The sequence below is a fragment of the Pristis pectinata genome, chromosome 4 (genome assembly GCF_009764475.1).
Source record: "Pristis pectinata isolate sPriPec2 chromosome 4, sPriPec2.1.pri, whole genome shotgun sequence".
Lineage (NCBI taxonomy): Eukaryota > Metazoa > Chordata > Chondrichthyes > Rhinopristiformes > Pristidae > Pristis > Pristis pectinata.
This window is the reverse complement of record NC_067408.1, coordinates 47,596,604-47,624,178: the sequence shown is the minus strand read 5'-3', so window position 1 is coordinate 47,624,178 and position 27,575 is coordinate 47,596,604. Positions and strand designations below refer to the sequence as shown.

The following is a 27,575-nucleotide window of genomic DNA, read 5'->3' as shown; positions in this document are numbered from 1 at the left end:
GATGCTACCTGACCTACTGAGTGTTTTCATGTTTTGTTTGCTTTTTTTATTTCATTTTTCCAGCATCTGCCGTTTTTGACTTCTCTACAGGGGAAAGTTTGTGTTTGCAACACCCGTGAAATGCCGAGGTCTGGGAAGATTGCGGGGATGCGGGAATTTCCAAGGGAGGAGCGGGGCTGTGGAGGGGTTTGAGCAGGGCATTCGAAACTCGGGCGTTGCCTGTGGATGGGGCTGGACGCGTTCAAGGGGCCGGGACTGGCTGATGGGTGAGTTGGGTGGGAGTGGGAGCTCAGCGCGGAGAGATTGGAATAGTCTCAACCTGGCAAAGTTATAGCGAGGTTTCCCGTAAACACGGGTGTGTGATCATAGATCAAACAGAGCACCGACGTAATCGAAAGTCTGAGACAGACGGAAGGGGTAAATCAAAAGGGAACAGGTTCTTAATTGGAAGCAATTGCGCCAGGGAACGTATTCCTTGGGGTGGAATCAGAGAGGCAAACGGGTAAATCCGACACGGAGACGCTGCCGAAAATGCACCGCAGAGCACATGGTTTAACCAGGCAGAATATTCCTACTAACTAAACGTAAAAGCAGCAGATTTGCCTGTTGATTACACGGCAAGCGACTGGGTTGTTTCATTTTCTGCATTCAGCTCCGCTTCCTCATCGCCGCAGCCCTCAAGAGTTCACAGGCAGCCAGGACCGACGCAGGGAGAGGGGAGACGGTTAAGTACCGGGCAGGATGGGCAACAACAACCTCAAGGAAGATCCCAGAGGTAAAACGGGACGATATGTGTTACCCTCTGCACGTTGTTAAAATGCAGAGATTGTAAATGTGGAATTCGTATTTAAAGACAACTTGATACTTAAGTACTCCCAATCTGGATGTACTCATAAAATTTAGCCCCATGCTTCCCAATGTCGTTAAGGTACCACCAAGAGTAGCTAAAGATCTAATATGTATCGAGCTACAATAATTGATATGTCTATTAAATTTGTAAGAATGGTATCGAGAAGTAAAGGACTGCAGATGCTGGAATCACGAATGATGCTGGAGGAACTCAGGTCAGGACCCTTCTTCACCCGAAACGTTGACCGCCTGTTTTTCTCCACAGACGCTGCCTGGCCTGCTGAGGTCCTCCAGTGTCATTGTGTTTTTCATTTGTACAAAGTGCATTACTAGTTTGTAATAATTTGCTGCTATTTATTTGATCTGGTACGAATCAAGTATATTTGTTGTTAATTAATATTTCCAGTCTAATTTTGAATGCTCAAACGTTATTTTAATCAAATAACAAAGAATTAATACAAATTTAAAAGGGGGTGGGTTTTTTAAGATTACAGTGATCGCAACATTTAAGCTATGGTAATCCACAAGGCTATTAAAATTGTGAACAATGTATTATTAGTGCAGCAGTTTTTGCTATTCAATTTGATTTGCTATGACGCTCAACTTTCTGCAGAATTCTTATTAGTCTGCCTTCAGGTAAGTTTTACAAAGGAAATCCCAAAGAGCTTTAACTAGAACATCCCACTGAATGTTCTTTCACCTATTAATTCAATTCTCATGACCTATAAAGAATTTGCACTTGTGCAATGAATATTATGCCTTTGGGATTCTCAAATTGTCTCTAAGTCAATTAAGTGGATTTTGATGTCTCATTTAGTTTTGTTTTCATTGGCAACACGTCAAACAATCTGCATAAAGTAAAGCTCCTGGAAGGCAAGGAAATAATGACACAACCTGGAATTTAGTGATCTTGTTCAAGTGATAAATGCTCCTTTCCCATTCTTGAAATGTAATCTTCACAGCAAGACACTTCCTAATTGTCCTTGAGTGGGTGGTTGTGAGCAACCTTCTTGAAATACTACTGTCCATGTGATGAAGGGACTCGGTTGTCTTGGATCACTTGACCAATGCCAAGTGATCCAAGACAACTGGAGACTGTGTTTTGCTGCATGGACATTAACAATTATGGATAAATGGGTACATGCATAGTGGGGCGGCTAGCAGAGCTGCTGCCTCTCAGCTCCAGTGACCCTGACTGTGTCCAGTGCTGTCTGTGCGGAGTATGTTCTCCCTGTGGCCACGTGGTTTTCCTTTGGGCACTCCGGTTCCCTTCCACATCCCGAAAACATGGATGGTTAATTGGTGAGCTGTAGAATATAGGAATGTGGGAAGAATAAAGTGGGGTAAGTATAAATGGGTGTTTGATGGTTGACACAGACTTGGTGGGCTGAAGGGCCTGTTTCCGTGTTGTATGACTGTATGACATAGGTGCCTGCCAGCTTGTGCATGTTCACTCACACATATGGGTGGGCTTCCCCACAGTCTCTTGACTGCAGCATGTGGATTTAATAGCCCAAATGCCCAAAGACCCACTCCACTCAGAGCCACGAGAGGAGGAGAGCTTAAGATGGATAGAAAAGTAGTGAGGGCCTGCTGGAATGAACACTTTAAAAAAACTCCTCAACCATGATTCTTTCTTTAACACAAGTCTCCTTGCTTCCATCCCACTGACTGTACATTACCAGGACCAGCCTCAATGACAACTCACGTTAAAAAGGCCTTATGAGAACTGATAGACAACATGTCTTCAGGAATAGACAGTATCCCTGCTGAAGTTTTAAATTTGATGGAGAACCTTCAGTTACAAAATCCAAGCCTCATCCCCACACCTGGGAAGAGGGGAACATGCTCGATGATCTCAAAAGTATAATAGTGACCATCTCCAAGATAAGAGACGAATCAGATTATGATAACTATAAAGGGGTCTTCCTGCTGTCCAGATTATCTTGGACTCTTGGGTGTTGTGCAGGTGCACTCATCCACTCAAGTGCTGAGTTTGGGTGGGGGAGCATTTGGAGAGCCAGGAGGTGAGATCCTCACTCAGAATGGCAGGCTGGTTTTATCCTGCTCTTTGAGGTTGGGAGACACTGGGGCAGTTTTCCACATAATCGGGCAGATGTTGTATGGAAACAGTTTGTCTAGAGGCCTAGCAAATTCTGGAGAGCAAGTCTTCAGCACTGCAGCTGGTCTGTTGCCTTGGCAAGGGGGAGGACACAAGATTAACTCAACCTCCCTTCTTATAAAAACATGGGATCTTTTCTGGCAAGTTGAATGGGCAGCCAATGTATTAGTTTAATATCTCATCTGAACGGCAGAATTTGACCCCACAGCACTCTCGGGATTGCGATAGAGCAGAGGCTTTCAAAGTGGGGATGGGACTTCTGGGTGGGCCGTAGGATGTTAAAAATGGGTCGCTATCTCTGCTCCTTTAAATAAATGACAATTCACAGACCAGTGAACCTGTAATTATTGGGTCACATGGGTGAGGTGAATGATTTGGTAAATGCAGATCACCTGAAACAAAACTTGAAAACCAGCGTGCTGAAGTATATACTCAAATCGTTGGAACTCACAACTTTCTAACTTACTACTGAGCCCAGGCTAAATCCTTTATTTTGTGCAGCAGCTGAGAGATGATGTCGTATCTTGGGAGCTGATTTGGTGGAATTGTTGAGTTTGATGTTTCAATGGAAGTGAGTGACATTGGTAAGGATTTACATCCATAACTGTGGGTGCCACAGCTTCATTGCCCTCTCAGTTCCTCTATATTGTAGACTCTAGGGCGTAAACATGTGACAAGTCTAGTATCAGTGTGAGAAAACTTAGAGTGTGATTTGGAAGTCATTAATTGAATCGGATGTGTTGGCAGATTGGGATCAGCTCCTCCTGTGGTTTGAGAGTTAGGCTAGAATCCTGACGATTTTGCTGGATTTTTTTCTTCTTTCTCTTTTTATGCAGTCCCTCAGGATTGAGGATGACTTACTACAGCAGAGACAACCCATTTCACACTATTTTATTGGTTACGTAGCATAGAACATAAGAACGTCAGAAATAGGAGCAGGAGTGAGCCATCAAGCCCATTTAGCCTATTTTGCCATTCATCCAGATTATGACTGATCTTCTACCTCATCTCCATTTTCCAGCACTATCCCCATATCTCTTGATTCCCTTAATATCCACTCACAGTGTGAATGTCACCTTTGTGATTCATCCAAAGTCCAACACCATGCTGATTTGGAAATATATATCCACAGTCCTTCAATGTCACTGGGTCTAAATCCTGGAACTCCCTACCTCTGGGATCACCTTCACCAGAAGGACTGCAGCGGTTCAAGAAGGCAGTTTACCACCACCTTCTCAAGGGCATTTAGGGATGGGTAATAACTGCTGGACTTGCCAGCTATACCCAGTTCCTGGAGAATGAATTTAGAAAATGATTTGATACTGATATTATTAGTGCTTTACTGTTAAAATGTAAAGTAGCAAAGAAGTTGATGATAATATACAGGAATAAATAGATGGATATTAATGCTAAGTCTGAGTCTTCATACGGTCATGACTTTTACAAGAGGAGTGGTATTCAGCAGATTCATTCTCCAGGGAAACCGTAAAAAAGTCTCCTTCTTTAAAATGGGATCATGACAGTGAGTTTCTGTGCATAAAAAGAGCATTGATTGTGACTTGGCTTTAGATCCTCAGTAGCCTTCCATCTTTAAAGATGATCTTAATGGTGGGTCTGTCTCTTTGAAGTGCATTGTGCTGATAATAATTTTATAGAACATAGAACATTACAGCACGGTACAGGCCCTTCGGCCCACCATGTAGTGCCAACAGTTTATCCTGCTCTAAGATCTATCTAACCCTTCCCTCCCACATAGCCCCCCATTTTTCTATCATTCATGTGCCTATCTAAGAGTCTCTTAAATGTCCCGAATGTATCTGCCTCCACCACCTCTTTAAACACTAGTTCTGAAAATGACTTTCTCTTTCTAAATTGTTCCTTTTATCTGCAACATTCATTAACTTCTTTATCTGAACAAAACTTCTCATATGAAATACTTATGATAAGTTAATATTTGAACTGCTAAAAGCTTGTTTTCCTGTAACTCATCTTTACTATCTGATAATGCCCAGTTTTTAATAATTTACAGCAATGCCAAAATAAACCAATTAAGTTTGAATCAGAATTCTATTGTATAGCTTAGAAAGCTGCCATTGTAGTCATTGAGATACACAGCATGGAAAAAGCCCTTCAGCTCACCGAATCTCTGCCAACCATCAACCACTCATTTACAGTAATCCTACACCAATCCCATTTTATTCTTCACACATTCCTATCAACAACCACAGATTCTACCACTCACCTACACACTAGGGGCAATTTACACAGGTCAGTTAACCTACCAATTCACACATCTTTGGGATATGAGAGGAAACCAAAGCGATCATAGGAAGAATGTGCAAACTCTGCATGGACACCACAGGTCCGGGTTGAACCCAGATAATTGAGGTAGCAGCTCTACCAGATGTGCCACTGTGCAAGCTGTTTTAATATTCTCCCCTAAAAGTGGTCCCATGATGTGATGTTTCCCTTAAAGCAAAAGATCTTTGTTAAGATCTTTTTCCTTAAAGAAGGTTCTAGTGGTCATATTCACTGAGTCATTTTGGAGAGTTGTAAACAGAAAAAAGGATATGGAGACAAAGTTAGAGATTGAGATTGGGATACATGCTGCGGTACGGACCTTAATTTCTTTAATGCCAATCCCTGAGACAGGTGATTACAGCCACTCCTCAGTTTATGAATGCGCAACATACATACAATCTGGATATACGTATGAGCGTTTGGAATGGATTTGCTGGTTGCTGCAGGGCTGCAGGCATTTTCTGCTGCCTAGGAACTCAGTTTGCAGACACATTTCCAACTTGCAAACTGTTCAGGTTATGAACAGTTCACAGGAACAGAACCATGCTGTAACCTGGGGAGGACCTGTACAGGCATTTCAACAGTGGGGGGGGGCTACAGTTACCTATTGTTCTGGATGGGAGTGCCGTACATGCTGTGCCATTTTTCTACGCTGGTTATTTTTCCTGTTGAAGTTGATATATTATTAATTTTTATTATCACAATGTTCACAATAGAAAAGTCACAATTACTCAATAGATGCAATAGACACGTAGCAATGGAGAAAATGTAAAGAGGGTTATTTGGCACAACTTTTCACAGATTAGAAGGGTTCAGCAGACTACAGATTAAAGGGTATACTTGTAGATAATAATTATTTGATTTTACAATTCTGATAGCTCTGCCATTTTATGGAATTCTGGTAAATTGAACATTCATATTACGTTGTTTACATTTAGAGCATTTTATTTATGCACACTTTGTTCATGTTGATGTTTAATAGTAAATATCAAATAGACTGGGGTATTGCAAACCATAATCTCTGTGTGGTTTTATTATTGTCTGTTAGAGCATTTTATTTATGCACACTTTGTTCATGTTGATGTTTAATAGTAAATATCAAATAGACTGGGGTATTGCAAACCATAATCTCTGTGTGGTTCTATTATTGTCTGTTAATGAATTACTCTATTCCCAGGTGAGGTAGATGCCTTGATAGCAGCTGCCACAGAAGCAGTGCCTCACTGGGCTGAAACTTTAACTGCTTCAACAACCGCCTGTCACCTGCCACCATTAAACATTAACAGACTTTCACTCAGCAGTGCTCTAATTTAAACTGTGCATCTGTACCATGCTGTTGTTTGTTTCTACCCTCTGGGTTCATCTTACACTGTTGTCTCCCCACTCTCTGTTTAATGTGAGTCATCGATACCTCTTGCACCATTTGCAGGGGGACCATAAGAGTTTAATATCTTGTGAACCCATCCAGAGTAAACTTGTGTTAAATTGCTGTGACATTTATATGAGACATATTCATACAGAAGGCAAGGATAGTACATCATTGGGAACAAGGATGTGTTTACCAGGATGTAGGATAAAATTCCTGTTATGCTATCCACACACCAATGTATCTGGATTCCTAACTTAGAACAGTATCCATGCCTACCATTCAGTGACCTCTCTGAGTGAGGTTACCAATTTAGTCTTAGATTGAGAATACTTTATATTGTGGGAGCAATTAGGTTTGTCTCCTTCTTAGGCAGTCCCTCAGGATCGAGGATCGCCTCCTTTCACCCCAGTTCTACAGGCTTGCAGGTGGCTGATGAGGCAGATGTGGGACAGATGTGGCCTGACATGGCTAGTAGGTGGATTGCTTGCTCCTTCCACTGTTTGCCCTGGGCCTGAATGTACTCCCACTGAAGGCACCTTCATGGATGCTACTTCTCTACTCTGACTGGCCACGGACTATGGATTTGATGAGTCGACAAAGAAGTTACATTTTTTTCAAGGAGGCTTTGAGAACATCCTTGAAGCATTTTCTCTATCCTGGTGAACTCTTCCTGTGACAAAGCTCAGGGTAGAATGGCTATGCCAGGAATCTGGCGTTGGGTGTGTGAACAATGTGCCCCAACCACTGGAGTCAAGTAAATATACTTGAGTCTCATTGCCAATCATGACTGTCAGGGGTGGGGTTGCACGGCAGAGACAGGTTGGTAGAGGACCTTTACTTTATGGACGTTAAGTATAAGGCCCAGTTTCTCATACACTTCAGTGAACAAGTTGAATACCTCTGAGCCTGCACATACACAAGCATTGTCTGCAAGCTGCAGCTCAATGACTGAAGCTTGAGTGACCTTAGCTCTGGAGAGGTGCCATCCTGTAGATTAGCTCCATTCCAGTGGGGAGTTTGTCGGAGGTGAGCCGCAATATTGCAGTGAGGAAGATTGAGAAGAGGACTGGTGTAATGACATGGCCTTGACTCCAGTCTGTGTTCCGATTGTGTCTACAGTTGGTTAGAATCCGGGCTTGCGTGTCATCACGTGGCATAGGGAGAGTAGTGACATGCTTCTGAGGGCAACTAAATTTGAGGAAGATTCTCCACTGAGTCGAAGGCATTTGTGAGATCGAGAATGGCCATGTATTGTGGTCAACGCTGCTCCCTGCATTTTTCGTAGCAGTGTCACTCAGAAAATGCCACTGTCCAGACTGAAATGAATTAACTCATTTCACACAGGGCACTTGCAAACTTCCAGCCCATTAAGAGCTAGTTTAAAAGTTTCTAATATATATATTTGATAAAGCATAAGTTAATGTGTTTAAAACTGTCTATTCATCAATTACCATTATTTTACTTGGGCTGTTACACATAGCAGCTTTAATATACGTTACTGCCTGTATACTTAATTGGTGCAAAAGCTCAGTCAGCATTTGTTTGAGCTACCTAACAATATGTTAAGCCCTTATGTGATCTGTGTAACTCAGTGTAACTCTCAAGGCCCACAGCCAGCATTTGATTTATTTTGTGTATGTTTCATCTGTCTTTTATGATGCTGTGAGAATGACCTGTTCTTGAGCGGAACAGTCAGCATTCCAGTGCTGATCCATCACCCGTATTTTGCAACACACTCAGGGCAGTGATTACTCGGGGTAAGACTTAACTTGCATTTATCGAGTGACTTTCACAAATGCAGAGTATCTGAAAGCGTATCGTAGCCAATGAAATGCTTTTGAAATAAAGTTATAGAAATTGTGCCAATAACCAAACCTTATCTAATGTCTGACGGATTTAACAAAACTTTACTGGAAACTCCCAGGCTATTCTTAACTAGTATTGCATATTGTTTACATTCAGCTGGGAGAGCAGATAGGGACTGGGTTTAACCTGGTACTTCCGATAGCACATAGAACATAGCACATACAACAGGACAGCATGGGAACAAGCCCTTCGACCCAACATGTCTTTGCCGAGCATGATGCCAAATTAAACCAATCCCTTCTGCCTGCACATGATCACTATCCCTCCATTCCCTGCATATTCATGTGACTATCTAAAAGCCTCTTGAATGCCACTATTGTGTCTGCTTCTATTACCACCCCTGGCAGCACGGTCTAGGTACCTACGACTCTCTGTGTAAACAAAAAACTTGCCCTGCACATCCCTTTTAAACTTTCCCCTTCTCACCTTAAAACTATGACCTCTAGTATTCGGCAGTTCTATCCTGGTAGAAAGATTCTGGCTGTCTACCCTACCATAGGACTTCCTTGGTGTAATACCTGTCTAGCTTACCTACTCCAGAGAAGATGCCACCCCTGAGTTAAAGCTGGCATTAACAGGATCGTTGTACTGGAATATGTTCACGATGTTCTGTACTCGCGTTTCCTTATGATAGTGAAGGAGGCCATTTGTCCCTTCTAGTCTATGCCAGTTTTTAGAGCAGTTCCATCAACCCCATTCCCCTACAACTATTTTCTCTCAGATGCACTTAACTCCCCTCAGATTGTACAACCAACCACCTACATGAGGGGTAATTAATTGACCAACCTGCACGTCCTTGGGATGTGGGAGGAAACCGGAGCACCTGGGGGAAGCCCACACATTGACGGAGGGAGCATGCAAACTCCATGCAGTCAGCAGCAGAGGTCAGGATTAAACCTGGGTTGCTGGAACTGTGAGAACTGCCTGCTGCACTTCTGTGCCACTAACATCATGAAGGAGCATAGATTTGATATTTAAGTAATTCCTCAGTATATGGAGGTTCTAACAGAGTGTGTTTGGAAAGGAGAATCAAGGACAATACATTGAGAGAGCTTTATGTACTTTGGACATGAAAACACAAGAATATTGTTTCCCTTGGCTCAATAATATTATTACTAATAACATATTTACTAATTACAAAATGAAAGTTCAAGCAGATGGAGTGAGAGGGTTGTTTGGGGAACCAAAAGATACTGATTATGTACACAGAACTGCAACTTAATCTCTGCTTGCACTTTCAGTATGACATTCAGAATTGGTAAATTGGTTTCATTTCATCCCTCAGAATGATATGAATCTTTGGCCTTCTGTTTAGGATAGTGGCCTTGGAATTTCCAGCCTGTCAGTTGGATTACCTTGGTAGGAGGAGGCAACAGGCAGGAAATTAGTGATCTGGCCATAGCCACGGCACCAAAGTAGGACTGTTGAACAAATGAAACTCTAAAGTAATGAAGGGCCAAATCACACAAATCCGTAAAATGCATTACTCTCTGCGAATTCCTGTTTAGCAGTCATCCAAAGATACCTCCCATGTGTTGGAATCCTGTGACGGTCCCTGAAAGTCAGAGTTGTTCACGGCAGCTACTTGTTCTACCGTAAATCTTGGTGTTGCATGACTGACTGCAATTTTATGTCTCAGAAAAGGAACAACATGAATGTCTTTGAATGATTTATGATTTCAGCCTGTTATAAATCGTACTGACAAAGAACTGTGTCACCATACCATCTGGAGTTGATGGTACAGCTCTTAGATCCTGATTCTTCAGTTTCTCACCCTTCGATACAGTACATTATAGAACATAGAACATTACAGCATGGGAACAGGCCCTTCAGCCCACTGTGTCTTTGCTGACCATGATGCCAATACAAGCTAATCCCATATCATTAGAGAGATATAGAACTTATAAACATAATTAGGTCATCAGGTGCATACATTTATGCAGAACCAATCAGCGAGACCAGGAATGTTTTTCTTCAATTCAGCTCATAAGGTACACGTGCCCATTTCCTGTGAGAGGTTAAGGCAATGGAATATCAATTGCATGCCTCCCAATGTCAGAACTCAGCAGCAATGAAGGAGGAGTGGTTCATTTCACAACTGAGATATTTCTCAAATATAAGTAATGGCTGCACAAACAGAAACTTTTACACACTATGACACAACCAAATACTTCTTTTTAATGAATTTAGTTGTTTTTGGAGACACGGGGAAGTGGGACACAGAAGCACCTCCCTTGAGATTGATGAGATTATTCTTAACGTAATAGGTGAGGTTTCCGCATTCTTGTGCCTTATTTTATTAAGTACATATTGCATTGTTCTTGATAAAGGGGGAGAACGCTGTAACTCCTGAGACCCTTGAACAATGTCAGGTATTTCTGTTGGCGTTCTGGTTGCTCAAACGGTAAATTAGGGATGGACTCCAGTCACAAACAGTTGCCCGATACACTTAGATGCTGCTTGATCTGCTGACCATTCCCAACACTTTCTGTTTTTGTTTCAGATTGCCAGAATCTGTATTTTCTCTTTTGCTTTTTGAGGAATGTTTGAAACCATTTATTGCCGGAGCAAAAATGCTTCTTTGAAGTCTATTCAATTTGAAAGGTGAGAGCACCTAAAGCTGAACTAGATAGTGTGGTGGATGTTCCTAACAACCTCCTCCTCACTTCAAGTATGTCAAGCTGCTAGTTTCAGCCACACCAGGTAACAGTTTCAATTCCACCCTCTCCCTAAAGCATAAAAAACATCTTATTCCAATTTACCGCAGGGTGTGAGTATTGTGTTTCCATAAATGGATGTAAAGTCAGTTGGTTCCAACATCACAGAAACCAGCGTCCCCTCCGTGGACTCTGTCTATACCTCTTGCTGCCTTGGTGAAGCAGCCAACATAATCAAAGACCCCACCCACCCAGGACATTCTCTCTTCTCTCCTCTCCCATCAGGCAGAAGATACAGGAGCCTGAGGACACATATCACCAAGTTCAAGGACAGCTGCTATCCCACTGTAGTAAGACTATTGAACAGTTCCCTTATACGATGAGATGGACTCTTGACCTCACAATCTACCTTGTTATGACTTTGCTCCTTATTGTCTAGCTGCAATGCACTTCCCTGTAGCTGTGACACTTCACTCCGTATTCTGTTATTGTTTTTACCCTGTACTACCTCAATGCACTGTGTAATGAATTGATCTGTACGATCAGTACGCAAGACAAGTTTTTCACTGTACCTCGGTACAAGTGACAATAATAAACCAATACCAATACCATGTGAACAGCTGGCAGCTCCCAATTATCACTCTGCCTTATCCAATATTATTATGATTTTTCAGCCTCTACACAGAAAGTCAAATAACATGGGCTTGTTTGAGCTCTGATTAGCTTAGAATAATCTGTGACTTGGGAGGCACTGTGTAAGTTGCACACGGAATCAAAGTGACGTCTCAAGGTGAAAAAAACAAGCTCAGGACAAGCCTCAACACTGTACATGACACACTGCTAAGGGCACAAAAAACCTGTAACAAACAAAATAGGTTGTTAGACACATGAAAGTGGTAGATCAGGTCCTGTTAGAATTTCACCAACGTTGACCGCGGGTGGGATCACATAGAACATACTACAGTACAGCACAGGTCCACAATATTGTGCTGACATAGCTAATCCCTCCCACCTACAGGATGCCCATATCCCTCCATTTTCCTCTCATTCATGTGCCCATCCAAGTCCCTCTTAAAAGATCCCAATGAATTTGCCTCCACCACCCTATCAGGCAACGCATTCCAGGCATCCACCACTCTCTGAGTAAAAAACTTACCCCTCACGTCTCTTCTGAACCTACCCCCTCTCACCTTAAATGCATGCCCTCTGGTATTGGATCACTCAATAATGGGAAAAAGATTTTGCTCGTCCACCCTATCTATACCCCTCATAATTTTATACACTTCCAACAGATCACCCCTCAGCCTCTGCTGCTCCAGAGAAAAGAACCTAACTTTGTCCAGCCTCTCCTGATAGCACATGCCCTCTAATCCAGGCAGCATCCTAGTAAACCTCCTCTGCACCCTCTCTAAAGGCTTGACGTCCTTCCTAGAGTGAGGTGACCAGAATTGCATGCAATACTCTAAATGCCGCCTAACCAGAGTTCTGTAGAGATGCATCATAACTTCTTTACTCCTATACTCAATACCTCGATTCCATAAGCCTTCTTAACCACCCTATCTACCTATGTAGCCACTTTCAATGAGCCATGGACTTGCACACCAAGGTCTCTCTGCTCTTCAACACTGTTAAGGGTCTTGGCCTTAAGAGTGTAGTGCCTCTTGATATTAGTCCTACCAAGATACAACACCTCAAATTTATCCAGGTTAAACTCCATCTGCTATTTCTCTGCCCACATCTGCAACTGATCTATATCACACTGTATCCTTCGCCAGTCTTCTACACTATTCACAACTCCTCCAATCTTGGTATCGTCTGCAAACTTACTAATCCATCCATCAACATACTCATCCTGGTCATTTATGTACATCACAAACAGCAGAGGTCCCAGTACAGATCCCTGCAGAACACCACTACTCACATGCCTCCTGCCTGAATAAGTCCCTTCAACCACCACCCTCTGTCTTCTATGGGCAAGCCAGTTCTGGATCCACACAGCCAATTCTCCACTGACCCCATGCACCTGAACTTTCTTGATTAACCTATTATGTGGGACCTTGTCAAGTGCCTTACTGAAGTCCATCTATATGACCAAGTCCCACATAATAAGTTAATAGTTATGATTGTGGCACTGCAGACACATTCTTGGAATTGCCAATGGTTCTGGAGTCTTCTGGAATTAATGCTTAATTTCCTGCACCTGCTGTGAACAAAATCATTGCCCTGGGAGGAAAAAAAATTCTTTTTTTAATTTAGTTTGAGTTTGTTTTTTTTTAACCTGTATTCTATTTGTTTGGAGCAAACAGAGGGGTTGGCAGGAGGACGTGTTATGATCAAATCTTCAGGAATACATCCAGCCAGAGTTAGCAACTCTAATGCTTCTCCAAGCAAATTTGTTCATCGTCTGAGTGGATTAATTTGATGCTCTGACTTAAACTAATTAATTCAGGACAGATGAGTAATCGAACCTGGGATCTTCTTGGAACATACAACACAATGCAATGAATCTGCTAACTGAGATCTCCTCGTCGATCCCAGCGAAGCCAGTGGGAGTGTTCAACAAACTTTCTGGATGAACGTACCTTGATTTCTTGTCATCAACAGTCTTGGCAATAGTGACAGACAACAGGAAATTAAGGTGTGTTCATCCAGAAGGTTTGCTGAACACCCCCAATGGTTTCACTGCTATTCTGAGTGGCTTTGCTCCTGTAAAACAAACTGGTGGACAGGAGAAGCAAGGGTCTTCTACTTTTGACTGCACATATATGGCTAAGGTTCTTATGAAGTGTGCCACATTTAACTGGTGATGACTCAATGAAAACATGCCTGTGGAATACACAAATTTTCTGGGTGCTCGCCTGACTGTGGGACCCTATTTCAGCAGTGGCTTTTGGAGGCCACGTACTCAGAGAGGATGAAGGGAGAGCCAGCAAGCTTTGCCTTAACCCCTTGAGTACACTGGCAAAATAAAACACTGCTTATTTCCACTTTAGCCTCTTTGGTTCTTCTCATAATTAAATAGGTACAGTCTCAGGGCTGAATGTTGCTTCATATTGCCATAAAGAATTAAATGGATAAATTATGATGACATGTTGCATAGACTTGGAGTAAATTCCCTTGATTATAGAAGATTGAAGGGTGAATTATAAGACCCAATTTGAATGATAAAACGATCTAAATACTGGAATTACCAAATGAAAACCGATGGGCTCACAAGTGATAGTATTTGAAACAGGCCTTCTGGAAGGGAAGTGAGGAAGTGCTGTTTCATATAAAGGTTGGTGACAATATGGATGGCCTCTCCCTGGAGAGCTGTGATGGTTAGAACTTCCAAAATGGATCAATAGATGTTTGTTGAATAAGCAGACCAAGGAATATAGAACTTAGCTGTGAGAAGGAACTGAGGTACAGATCAGCCATGTCCAAATGAGTAGTGGAAGAGGCCCAAGGGGCTGAATGGCTTCAACACATTGATGGCTTTGTGAATGCCCATTCCAGTCTGCCTCCACACACTGCAGCCTCAGCCTTTCTCTTGGATACTAATGTTTCAGTAAAGTTGTCTGTAAGTTTTACCAAAGGGTTCTTGAAAGTGAGGCCAATGGGAGGCAGACACAAGAATGCAATTTAAATCGAAATGTATTAAACTCTTTGAAGATGTATACAAAGAAGGTACTTAATAAAACCCATGGGTATGCAACTGAGCTTGGCACTGCTATCTGCCTCGAAGCTCCTCCTGGGCACTGCTCCTGTTCTCCGTTGATCGTAGTCTGATTTATCAAAGGATGCCAACAATGTTCTTCCCCTTTTCTATCCCTTTTCTCAGAGGTTGGTGCCTTGCTGTTGTAGGGTATGGATTGTTCTAACCACAGTGATGGTTCAAATATGGTCTCCTCAGGGCCCAACATGCAGGGTGCTCTCAATCAGTTCCTGTATTCAGGATGCTCACTTCCCCACTTGAGTCTGTTCCACTCTCTGTTGCCCAGTTCCACAAATGTATCCAGTTATTGGGACCATACGTCAATGCACACCACAGCGCAATCAGACATTAGCCCCGACAGCTAAACTTTCACACCCTCTGGTTACAATCCTTAGTTTAATTCGTTGGTCAAAGATACAAATTATTAATTGATTTAGAGAATTTATTTGCTTGTTCTGTACCAAAACCTTGCCCTTGGCCTACATGTCAGATACATCCAAAGGTAAATTCACGACCAAAATACTAAGGCTATCGAAGAGACGATGTTGTCAGATTTATTAATATTAAATCTGCAATCTAATAGTTGTTCTAATTGGTTTATTACCAAGACTTCACTTCTCAATTAGTGTTGTGTTAAATGTTACATTGATGATGTAATTTCTAACGTTGGATTAGTGCCAGTGGTGATATACAACTCCCAAATGGTAAACATTCAATAGAAGGGCATAAGACACAGTTTTGCACAATATTAAGCAAATGAATTATAAGTTCTGGTCATAAAAACAAAAAATGCTGGAAATATTCACCTGCAGTTCTGATAAACAACTATCAACCTGAAATATCAACTCTGTTTATCTCTTCATAAATGCTAAGCAAGTAGATCCCCAGGTGTCTTCTATTTGCTCTTACATTGATTGGTATTGCAGACCTGCTGAGTATTTCTAGCATTTTCTGTTTTATTTCAGATATCAGCATCAGTGGTATTTTGCATTTGTATCCCAGTAACATTGTCCAAAGTAACCAGCACAGCAAACTATTGCTCAGAATTAACTATAGTTTTTCATTGATTCTTTTGCAGAACTGGAGCGAAGAAATAACCAACTGTCCACTTGTGAAAGAAAGACAGAGTGTTGTCAAAAACCAGTTACCTCACACGATCCCCTTTTCTTCCATCCGTACACCAAAGGGTCCCAGATAAAGCTGGATTCATCCAATCAGTGTGCATGGAGAAAATCTGGATTCTGCAATGGGATCACTTTTACCAACCGTCCCATCCTCATCCAGGAGAAAGTGAAAGTGAAGATCACAAAGATGGATGTCGCATGGAACGGAGCATTGCGATTAGGCTGCACTATATTTAACCCTTCCCTCATAGATCCCAATGCACTTCCAAAGTTCATCTGCCCAGACCTGGAGGATGTTCATGGGTTCTGGGCCAAAGCATTACCAGAGGATTTTATACAAGAGGGAGCCATCATTTCTTTCTGGGTGAACAAGCAAGGCTTTTTCATGTATCATGTGAACGGAGGGAGGAAATACCATCTTATGGAAGGGTTGTTGGTGGATCACCCATTGTGGTTGATGGTGGATGTGTATGGAACAACTCGAGGAGTTCAACTCCTAGGTAAGGGATTAATGGGCATTTGAAAGATGTGATAATGCATTGAATTATATTTTGTTATGCGTTGCATCATACAGTATAGGAGTATTTAGTTCGGCTTAAATCATTTTACTTTACTTATGGTCTCATAATGAAATGTGCAGTGCACTGAGCCATATAGAATAAAAGGGTCTGAGCTTAGTTGCTGGTGTGTGCTCAGATAAATCATCTCAGGCAGACCACATGAGGTGGCCCTAGACCTCAAGACAGGAAAAGGACAATTACCCTTTATTCCTGTACAAGTTGCTATCCATTGGTTTAACCTGGTCACTCTGAATGTGGGAGGAAATGTTGACCAAGGATTTCAGCTTTTATGGCCAACACTCCATATTCAGGCGCCTCACAAGGAGACTCACACCTGGACCTGAGTAGGCTTCCAGAGAACCACTAAACTGTATCTTCAATACCCATGGAAGGGAGTGAGGGAGTTACAAAAAAAACTCTGGCGTCTCTGGAAGAACTCAGTGGGTCAATCAGCAACTGTGGAGGCAAAAGGTGTAAGTCGACATTCTGGGTCAAAACCCTGCATCTGCACTGAGAGGGGGGAGGAAAGATTGCCCGTATATAGCAGTACAAGGGGGGAGGGAGGGGTGGGATAGAGGCTGTTGGTGATGGGTGGAACCAGATGGTGAGGGGAGGGGATGGGAAAGGTGAACTTAGGGAGAAGAAAATTAAGTGGACAGGTGAGTGTGTGTTGGAGGAGAACACTGGGGGTGTGGGTTATCTGAAACTGGAAAATTCAATGTTCATACCATTAGGTTGTAAGCTAAGACGGCGGAGTAAATTAATGAAATATAATTTATAGGTAGGTTGATTTATTTCAAATCTCAAAAAGTAATGAGAACCACAAAATGTTGAAGATTCCAGCAAGAAGGTGCCAAGGTTCACACAACATGGTAGCAATTTGAGAGACGGCCATCATATTTATCAAAAGTGTTCAAAGATTTTGAAATCTTATGGGAACCTATCTAAGTAAAGACCACAGGTCAGTGCAGTGTTGAATAGTATTGAACAGAAGGGTTGTTTACTCTCAAACATTTAGTAAAATATGAAAGAATTTAGACCATTAAGCCACTATTCTTCAATGTTGATATGTTAAGAATTCTGTTAACACAAATTTAACTAATGTGAACTGAGTTGGCAGAACACTGATTTAAGTCTCTGACTTTGTTCCAGAAAGATATCTAGGTAATTGCTTGAGTCTTTCTTTCATTCATTTCTAGTCCATCCCTATTGCCCTTGAAGTGATATTGGTGAACCCCCTTCTTGTATTGCCACTGTACTCCCACAGTGGGCAGGAAGTTCCAGGATTTAGAGTCAGAGAACGTGAAGATCTGGTGATATATCTCCGAGTCAGGATGACGTGCATCTCAGACGGGAACATGTTGGCTTTGATGCATCACTGGTCTTTATCCTTCATGATGGCGGAGATTACACATTTTGAATGTGCTATTGGAGTAGTCTGCATGAGTAAATTTTATAGATGGTACACAGCAGTGGAGGGAACAAATATTTAGGGTGGTGAAGGAGATACCATTTAAGCAGACTGCTTTCTTCTGGGTGGTATCAAGTGTTACTGGAGCTGCATTCATCCAGATAAGCTGAGAGTATTCCATCATGCTTAAACCTTGCAGATGGTGGAAAGGTTTTGGGTGCCAGGCAGTAATTCAGTCATTGTGGGGTGCCCATCCTCTAGTCTGACCTTGTAGCTGCAGCATTAATGAATACCTCAGACTGTTTATCACCACACTGTGGAACTAAGTTCTCTTCCTTTCACCTCTTCAGATCCCTGCATGAAATTTGTATCCCAGAACAAGTTACCAGAATGGCCATCTGTCACTGTCAGAAGTGATGAACCTCAAACATTGCAGACTCGGGCACCTGTTTTTTCTGCAATACCCAACAATGGTAAGAGCAATTAGGAGACAACTGGGACTTTACTTAGGAAATTCCTCAAAAAGCTGCTGTTCATAGGACTGAACAGCATTGTGAAAGGTAACAATGTCTCATCACATTTAGAACCTGGCTTCTCCCTTTCTTCACTTCTCTTTCTCCAATGCAGGGGCTAGATTAGTGACCAATTTCCTTAACGAGCTGACATTTCTAATACGGTTCCCTTGACTGTATCCGCTCCCACTCTACTTTCTGTCACAACTCCATTCCATGTTCCCAGATTCCCAATCTCCATTGAGGCTGTTCTGAAGATTAATCTTTCCACACCAGTAAAATGTCTTCCTTATTCCATAAAAGTGGCTTCCCCTCTACCACAGTTGACACAGATCTTAACTGTGTCTCTATTTCCTCGTACTTCTGTTCTAAACCTCTCTCCTCCTAGACAGTTTTTAGTAACTGCTTCCTTGACAACTTTGCTCTGCAGCCTGTCACAGACATTCCCACTGCCTGTTCCCCTCTCTGCAACTTAAAACATGCTCACTTTCTTACCTTTCCAGTTCCGATGATGGGTCCTTGATCTGAAACATTGAGTGTTTCTCCCTCATGGATACTGCCTGACCTGATTCTGCCTAATCAAGATATTAGCTAACACCAGTTCACTAATTTAAATATTGTCTCGTAGAATTCTAGTGGAATTGAATGAAATTATTATTACTTCTAAATCCATGTTAACTTACAAATTCTGAATATTTGAAGTAACTGTTTATAGTGTTTTAGATATTGATGCATTTTCTCATTTCCCCATAATTCCTAAAATGCAAATAATTTCTTGTTTCATACATTTGAAATATTTATGGGACAACTACACAAGCCTTAAAAATATAACTCCAAACTTTACTAACTTGGTATAAAAATAGAAACCACAAAAAATATTATTTCCACCAGTTTTTCTTTCTGTATCAGATTTCCAGTGTGTGTAATATTTTGCTCTCATTAATGGCATGGATTTGCCACAGAGGACTTAAGGAAAGGCATTCCGCACTTATTTAATAAATAATTAAAACTTTGTTTGCAGGCCATTCTGAACCCAGTCCTCGCATTTCCAAGCCACTGACAAATAACCATCCCCAGAGCTCCAAGTCCCTGGATGAAGACTGTGTAGTTTGTTTCTCACACCAAGTGAACTCTGTTATATACAAATGTGGACACATGTGTATGTGCTATGGCTGTGGGCAGAAGCTCTTCAGCAGGAAATCAACATGCCCAATCTGCAGACAACCGATCAAGGAGATCATCAAGACATTCCGCAGTTAATGCCTCAAGACTAATGCATGGACTTGGTCTGTTGGACAGGACAAGTGACCATCACTTGAATATAAGCAGCTTGGATTACTGCAGTACAAAACACATGTTTTGCGGCAGTTGGACACATAATCCAATAAAAGATAATACAAATATGATTACAAGCAGTACACTTTGTTATGGAAGTCCAATCTAAATGTGACATCTTCAGAGAAGGTTGAAACACAGGAAAGCCGGGAGAAGGATGAGATGGAGAGGACAGGGATGATGATGGAGAAACAGATCTGAAAAGAAGGGGCAGGTTGTGAGGGAGAGGGAAAGCCTGAAATAGTAGTAAAATGAAATTTGGATGAAACAGCAGGAAAGATCAAGGAGTGTCAATTTAGTGAGGACATGTCCCCAGTCAGTGAGGTAGTCGGAAAGCTGGAGCAAGCAGCCAACAATGTTATTAAAGAGGAAGCGATTACAACCAATTAATCAAAGAGAAGTTCATGATTTAGAGACTGCTGAAGGGGACAACTAGGAGAGGTAAAAGGTAAAACAAGCAGATTTCACTGGAAATAAATTGCACCCAGTGTCGATATGTGAGCCATAACATTTCTCAACCCTTTCTGGATCAGTATTGTCCAGAATTTCAAATAATACCTATTTATACTCAGTCAGCTCTCTGCACTTGAGAGACATATTTGCCTCCCTCCTCTTTCGATCAAGCAGCTGGTATGTGGGCTTTATGAAGTCCTGACAAAGGGTCTTGGCCTGAAACGTCAATTGTTCATTTCCCTCCATAGATGCTGCCTTACCCGCTGAGTTCCTCCAGCATTTTGTGTGTGTTGCTCCAGATTTCCGGCACCTGCAGTCTCTCTTATGTCTCCAAAAGTTTGTATTAACCTGTCTGGGGCGGATCAGTGTGTGTGTGGTAAACATTTGGGATTTACAGTAGATCACTAGTGAGGGTTGACATTGAATGATGGGCAACTGCAGGACTCAGATATGTAACATTTTGGTTCAGTACTGTAGCTTTAAACCACAAACCAGCCATTACAGCTCTGAAATGTCAACAACTCAACAGAGCCTGGAGATTGCAATTGAGCCCTTTACTACAAGGGCTTGTAAGTAGTTTTTCTGTTGATAATTGTAAATAGTTTTTCTGTTCCATAACACTCAAGGGTCTCTGCACTCATCCAATCCTCCTTCTTGCACATTCTGAATTTTAATCACACTACCAGGGATGACATTCCTTCACTTGCCAAGGCCCTCACCACTACCATTTGCGCCCCCCCCCCCCAAGCCTCTTGTTTTCAGGTACTCTGCACACCCCCTTTGACCAGACTATTAATCATCGTCCTAATGTCTCCTGCACCTGTATCAGATTTTGTTTTATAATGCAAACACATGCAGGTACATCCACAACCTTGCATTTTGCATCTTTTTGGGATGGTTAACAGGGGCCCTGATTATATCTCCACCCAACGCCACCTGCGCAGGCATCTGGCAAATGGTCATATAAATTAAGTTGTTGTGACATTGTAACTGTGTGACCCCTACAGTATATTTTTAATTGAATTGTAGTGTTATAATGTGGTGCTTTTGTACAAAGGATATATATTTTGATTAAATTGATTTTGATACCATGAGATGCCTTTTTTATTACTAAATTCCTCGTTCCAAGTACGCAGAGAAGCACTCTCTGTAATATCAAGGACCGTACACTTGTGCATTCAGTGGTAGTTGTGAAATGGTTGACTTTTATTGCTGTTCTGATTAATTCACACCACTTGTCAAGCTCCCTTGCTCCCCAGCTATCCTTAGTAGGTGAGCGTATTACCAGATGTAACTACCAACCTGTATCTGTCTGAACATTTTAACTTTCATTTATAAATTCAGTCAGGCAATCTGTTGAGTTACTCAGTTGTGCTGCAGAAAGTGACAATTAATCAATTTCCCTGTGTTAACATTTGCTGGGGAATGTCAATGTGTAGATGTAGGGTGAGAGACCTTTAGTTTTGCTAGAGTTGCCAATGATTGTGGACCCATACAGTAACATGGCCAGTTGGACAGGGCTCTGGAAGCCCAGCTTCACATGAGACCCTGATCACTATAAGTCAATTACTGCTTTCGGAGAAGTTGAAAAAAAACATAAGAATTTCCTTTATTGCTTCACTGTGTTTAAAGAGCAAGTGGTTTGAGGCAGTTTAGGTTTCATTTGTGGTCTATCTCCTGACGGCTTATACTCTATTACAGTCATTATTATTCCATTTCATATAGAAATAAGCTATAAAATCAAACTATGAACTTCCTCATACTGTTGGAGCTGCCTCCACAATGAATGCTCACTCTGTTGATTTCGACTCTCTGTCGTTTACATCCCTGGAGGTTACCTCAGAAGTTTTCGCTTCCATTTTCCATTCTGGAATACCTCTATTATCTATAGAATGTGTGTGTGGGCATACAGGCCCTCCCCAGCATACGAATGCCTGACTTATGTACAGCCCGTACATACAAACGAGCATTTGGGGGACCGGCGGGATGGATTTGCTGGCTGCTGCGGGGCTGCAGGCACCTTCTGCTGCGTGGGAACTCTGTTCGGGCCGCATTTTTGACTTGTGAACCATTTGGGTTACGAACAGTTTGCAGGAATGGAACCCTGCAGTAGCCTGGGAAGACCTGTACTGTTTTCTGTGTATGTGGTCACATTGTAATCCTATAGGACAGGAGAGTCAGGTGTTGTGCCTGCTTTGGAACAATAACATTGACTGGAACAAGTGGGATGCAGCAGGAACTTGAAGACTCAAAACAGTTATAGGTTAAATATTTGGTCTTGCAAATAAACCATTCTCTCTTTTAATATATGTTAATTCTGCCTTAATTTGTTTGTGAAGACATATTATGAACTGATGCTGAGAATTCAGGTAGTTGTCCTTTAGGATAGTTGAAGGACATTATGATTCTCGCTCTACATGTTTGAAGTGAGTTTGTAGCAACAATACTGATTTTCAGCGGTGTCTACCTTGACAACTCATATGGAATTTAATTGGTCAAAGGCCTGCAGATATACTGACAAAGCACAAAGTAAAATAAGCCTCAGTGGCAAGAGGCAGTGGTGTTGAGGTGTAACCAGACCATCTCGCACACCCAACTTAGCTGTTGAAAAGGAATAGGACGACATCAACTGATGGGCGATACCAGGAAAATCACTCAGTTCAAAGATCGAGCAGGTGGATGTGTTCTTTAAAGTGAATGATATTGTGGACATTGAAGGAGGAGGTGATACTGTGAGAGATAAAACGTGTGGCATACGAGAGAGAGAAAGCAATACTCCTGAAGGGATTGGTCCATAAGCCACATATGGTGAAAGATAACTCGATTAAAGATGTTCTGCAGAAACTGGAAGATTAATCTGACACCATTAGAATTAGCTGAAAGCAATAAGATTGGGACAGGGAACAAGAAGCTGGTTGATACAATTAAAAAGTACATTACTTTTGCAAAATAACTTATTCTAAGACTACAATTCTGGTGCCACTTGTGTCTCACGCAAAAGGCCTGTTTATGGACTGCTAGATGCACAAATGCAGTTAAAGGTATACAGCATGGAAAACTGAACATTCAAACATACATGTAGATTTGCCATGCCCGTGAATGCTAGAGAATTTCATCCACCACAAGTGACTGCAAAAGCTGCTCTCTATAGTCACAGATTCATAGCAAAGTCTAATGCCAAAAAAAAAGTCCACTGTATATTGACAAGATCATTGCCGTCAGTTACTATTGCTGCAATGGCCTGCACACAGCACAGCACAGCTCTGTTGGTTTAGAACACCCAAGTGTGTCAGTTGCTAAAGGATCAGATTTCAACAGAGGATCAGACACAGATCCAAGCCTGTCAAACAATGAAAGCAATTTCAGAGGCAATTTAAAGTTACAACAGAAAGGATGACTTCATGGTTGGCAAATTCATTCCGACAATAGGACCTGGGATTGCACTGTATCAACGCCCTAAGCATTAAAAGCAGCTGACAGACTTTCAAGGAAAGGTGTTGATTAACAACCAGTGCATTGATACAAATTGGCATTGCCACAGACTATTTGAAAACGCGTCAGGACACTTATTCGAGCAAGTTCAGCTGAGTACCAGCAAACTGAAAACCTATCCTGATGAAGTTTCACAGACATTAAGGCAAATGGAATGCACTGTGCAACATCATGGACAGTGAGTACAGCTACTTATCACTGGCGCAAACTACAAAATTGGTATTGGTTTATTATTGTCAATTGTACCGAGGTACAGTGAAAAACTTATCTTGCATTCTGTTCATACAGATCAATTCATTACATAGTGCATTGAGGTAGTACAGGGTAAAAACAATAACAGAATACAAAGTGTCACAGCTACAGAGGCAGTGCAGTGCAGGTAGACAATAAGGTCATAACAAGGTAGATTGTGAGGTCAAGGGTCCATCTCATCATATAAGGGAACCGCTCAATAGTCTTATCACAGTGGGATAGAAGCTGTCCTTGAGCCTGGTGGTACGTGCCCTCAGGCTCCTGTATCTTCTGCCTGATGGCAGCGGGAAGATGTGAGAATGCCCTGGGTGGCTGGGGTCTCTGATTATGTCAGCTGCTTCACCAAGGCAGTGAGAAGTATAGACAGAGTCCTTAGAGAGGAGGCTAGTTTCCGTGATGTGCTGGGCTGTGTTCACAACCTTCTGCAGTTTCTTGCTGTCCTGGGCAGAGCAGTTACCATACCAAGCTGTGATACATCCAGATAGGATGCTTTCTATGGTGCATCAATAAAAGTTGGTGAGTGTCAAAGGGGACATGCCAAATTTCTTTAGCCTCCTGGGGAGTAGAGGCACTGGTGAGCTTTCTTGGCCATGGCATCTAGGTGATTTGACCAGGACAGGCTGTTGGTGATATTCACTCCCAGGAACTTGAAGCTGTCAACACTCTCGACCTCAGCACCATTGATGTAGACAGGTGTATGTACACCGCCCCCTTTCCTGAAGTCAGTGACTAGCTCTTTTGTTTTGCTGACACTGAGGGAAAGGTTGTTGTCATGACACCATGTCACTAAGCTCCCTATCTCCTTCCTGTACTCCAACTCATCGTTATTTGAGATGCGTCCCACTACAGTGGTATCATCTGCAAACTTGTAGATGGAATTAGAGCAGAATCTGGCCACGCAGTCATGAGTAAATAGGGAGTAGAGTAGAGCTGAGGACGCAGCCTTGTGGGGCACCAGTGTTGAGAATAATCGTGCTGGAAGTGTTGCTGCCTATCCTCACTGATTGTTGTCTATTGGTTAGAAAGTCAAGGATCCAGTTGCAGAGGGAGGTGTTGAGTCCCAGGTCTCAGAGTTTGGTGATGGGTTTGCTTGGAATTATAGTATTGAAGGCGGAGCTATAATCAATAAACAATAGTCTAACGTAGGTGCCTTTACAGTCTAGATGCTCCAGAGCTGAGTGTAGGGCCAGGGAGAAGGCATCCACTGCAGACCTGTTTCGGCGATAGGCAAATTGCAATGGGTCAAAATTGTCTGGTAGGCTGGAGTTGATGCGTGCCATGACCAGCCTCTCAAAGCACTTCATGATGGTGGATGTCAGAGCCATCGGTCGGTAGTCATTGAGGCATGTTACCTTGTTTTACTTATGTAGCGGGATGACAGTGGTCTCCTTAAAACAGGTGGGAACCTGAGATTGAAGCAGGGAGAGGTTAAATATGTCTGCAAATACCCCCACCAGCTGATCAGCACAATATCTGAGGACATGACCAGGGACACCATCCAGGACAGATGCTTTCCTTGGGTTCACTCTCCAGAAGAGTGATCTTACGTCCTTGACGGTGACCACGGTTCAGTTGCATTGGAGGCTGTTGGGGAAGGACTGGCTGAGAAAACTCATGCTAGATTGGAGGAATGTTTTCAGGCATCAATCTTCAATGTTGTACCTTGACACTTTATCGGAAAGGTATGACAATATGTTGAGGACAGCTACACTGCCATATAAGGTATAATATGCAAATCACTATCAGACAGAAGCAAAAACAATTTATTAAAGCCCAGGTGGTCCCATTGGTTCTAAAGAGACAGGGAGAGAAGGAACTGGGTGGCTAAAATGAGATGGTGTGCTTGTGAAAACCAGTCAGAGTAATTGGGCCACGACATTTTGGTTGTGGCCACATCAGGCATGTTGGACAGCTGTGTGGGGACAATGAAGTTCACCAAAATCAGGCTTCAGGAAATGAACAATATTGATTACCCACCTTGTAAAACTTCTGCTAGGAGTTACTGAATCAAACATGTTCACAAAATTGAACCTCCCCCATGCCTATTACAAAAACAGTCAGCAATACATGATCATCATTGCACACAAAGGGCTCCACTCAAACCCAAGTCTTTGCCCAAGATTTTCCAGGGCACCATGGCCTGTGTAACCAAGAGGAACTATTGGTTGACACAAGTACAAAGAAAATCTGATTTTGAAAGAAGTGTTCAGGAGAACACATGAGCACAAAGTATAGTTGAAGTGAATCAAATGTGAATTTTTGCAATGAGAAGTAACCTACCTTGGTTCCAAGCTTGATGCCAATGACTGTTGAAGGAAAAAGCAGAGACCATTGCTGATGTACCAGAATCCGAAAGTAGAGCAGAACTGGAGTTGTTCCTAGAGATGATTGAACATAGTAGGCAATTTCTTCCAGATCTTGCAGTGGTGCTCACATCGTTGCATCACTTGTTGAGAAAGGATATGAAATGGATGTGGAGCAATGAGCGTCAGGGTGCATATGATAATTTCAAGATTTGCAACTGCTGCTTTTGTTGTCCATCATGTTATGATGCACCTGTTGAAGTTGGTGTGTGGCACATCCTGATGGCATAGGTGCAGTGGTCAGTCACATGGTGGTCAATGGGGAAAGGAAACTCATTGTTTTTGCTTCTTGTATTTTTCCAAGGTATGATCATAATTATACACAAATCAAAAACGAAGCACATTCAATTATTTTAAAAACAAGAAATTCCTTCATTTTTATTTCAGTTGATTTTAGTTTCTAAATCAGTGATATCAACTATGGCAGCATCAAGGATGCAAAGATGGGCAATCCTTCTGTCACTGAACAATTATACAATGGAGTACAGGAGCTCCAAGCAGACACCATTGCTTATGATCTGTCACGTGGACGGCACAAGGACTCTACCGTTGGAAATAAAATTGTAACCTGCACATTACTGCTGTCATCAAGTGTTTTCCAGTAAGCGTGTCTGGAATAGTAGACATAACCCAGTATTGAAAAGGGTCAATGCACAGACATTGAAAGAATGGATAGAATTTGACCAGCACTCGGATGAGGAACTGAAACTATTCCACAATTGTTACAGTGAGCTTTCGTCTGAGCAGGACTGTATCAAATGGGGTCAGACAGCAGAGGTCTCATTTACTTTAAGGGAAAAGGTTTTGGCCAAACTTCATTCTAACTACACAGGAGCTTTGTTTACTAGCCTTGTTTGGAGAGTGGGTATGAATCACTGGTAAGAAGATAGTATTTGTGAAACTGGAGGAACAAGCCATCAAAAATCCCTTTGCAATCAAGGTCGTGGCAAACTAAACCTTTTCAGAATGTACATATAGAAAGAGGCAAAGGTTTTCTAGTATTCATCACTAGCCACAGAGTGGATTGAAGGTAAACATATGGGTTTGTGTACCCTGCTGAACATACTATGGATGAGTTGAGGTGGATATGTCTATGTCATGGCTTACCTGGAGAGCTTTCTTCTGCCAATGACACTCAGGGTCAATCTGTTCTCTTCACAATCTTTATGAATTGGAATGGTATCAAACATACATTGCCTTATATCACGTAAC

The 27,575-nt window shown here is 42.1% G+C and overlaps 1 protein-coding gene across 1 annotated transcript; it reads left to right on the top strand.

Moving 5' to 3' along the window:
- Window positions 1-303: 303 nt before the first annotated feature.
- Window positions 304-21,324, top strand: LOC127569249 (E3 ubiquitin-protein ligase NEURL3-like). Its single transcript, XM_052013698.1, has 4 exons — window positions 304-775; window positions 15,940-16,485; window positions 18,307-18,429; window positions 19,490-21,324. Exons 1-4 carry the CDS (start codon window positions 742-744, stop codon window positions 19,726-19,728), a joined length of 942 nt encoding a protein of 313 aa, XP_051869658.1. The 5' UTR covers window positions 304-741; the 3' UTR covers window positions 19,729-21,324.
- Window positions 21,325-27,575: the final 6,251 nt, after the last annotated feature.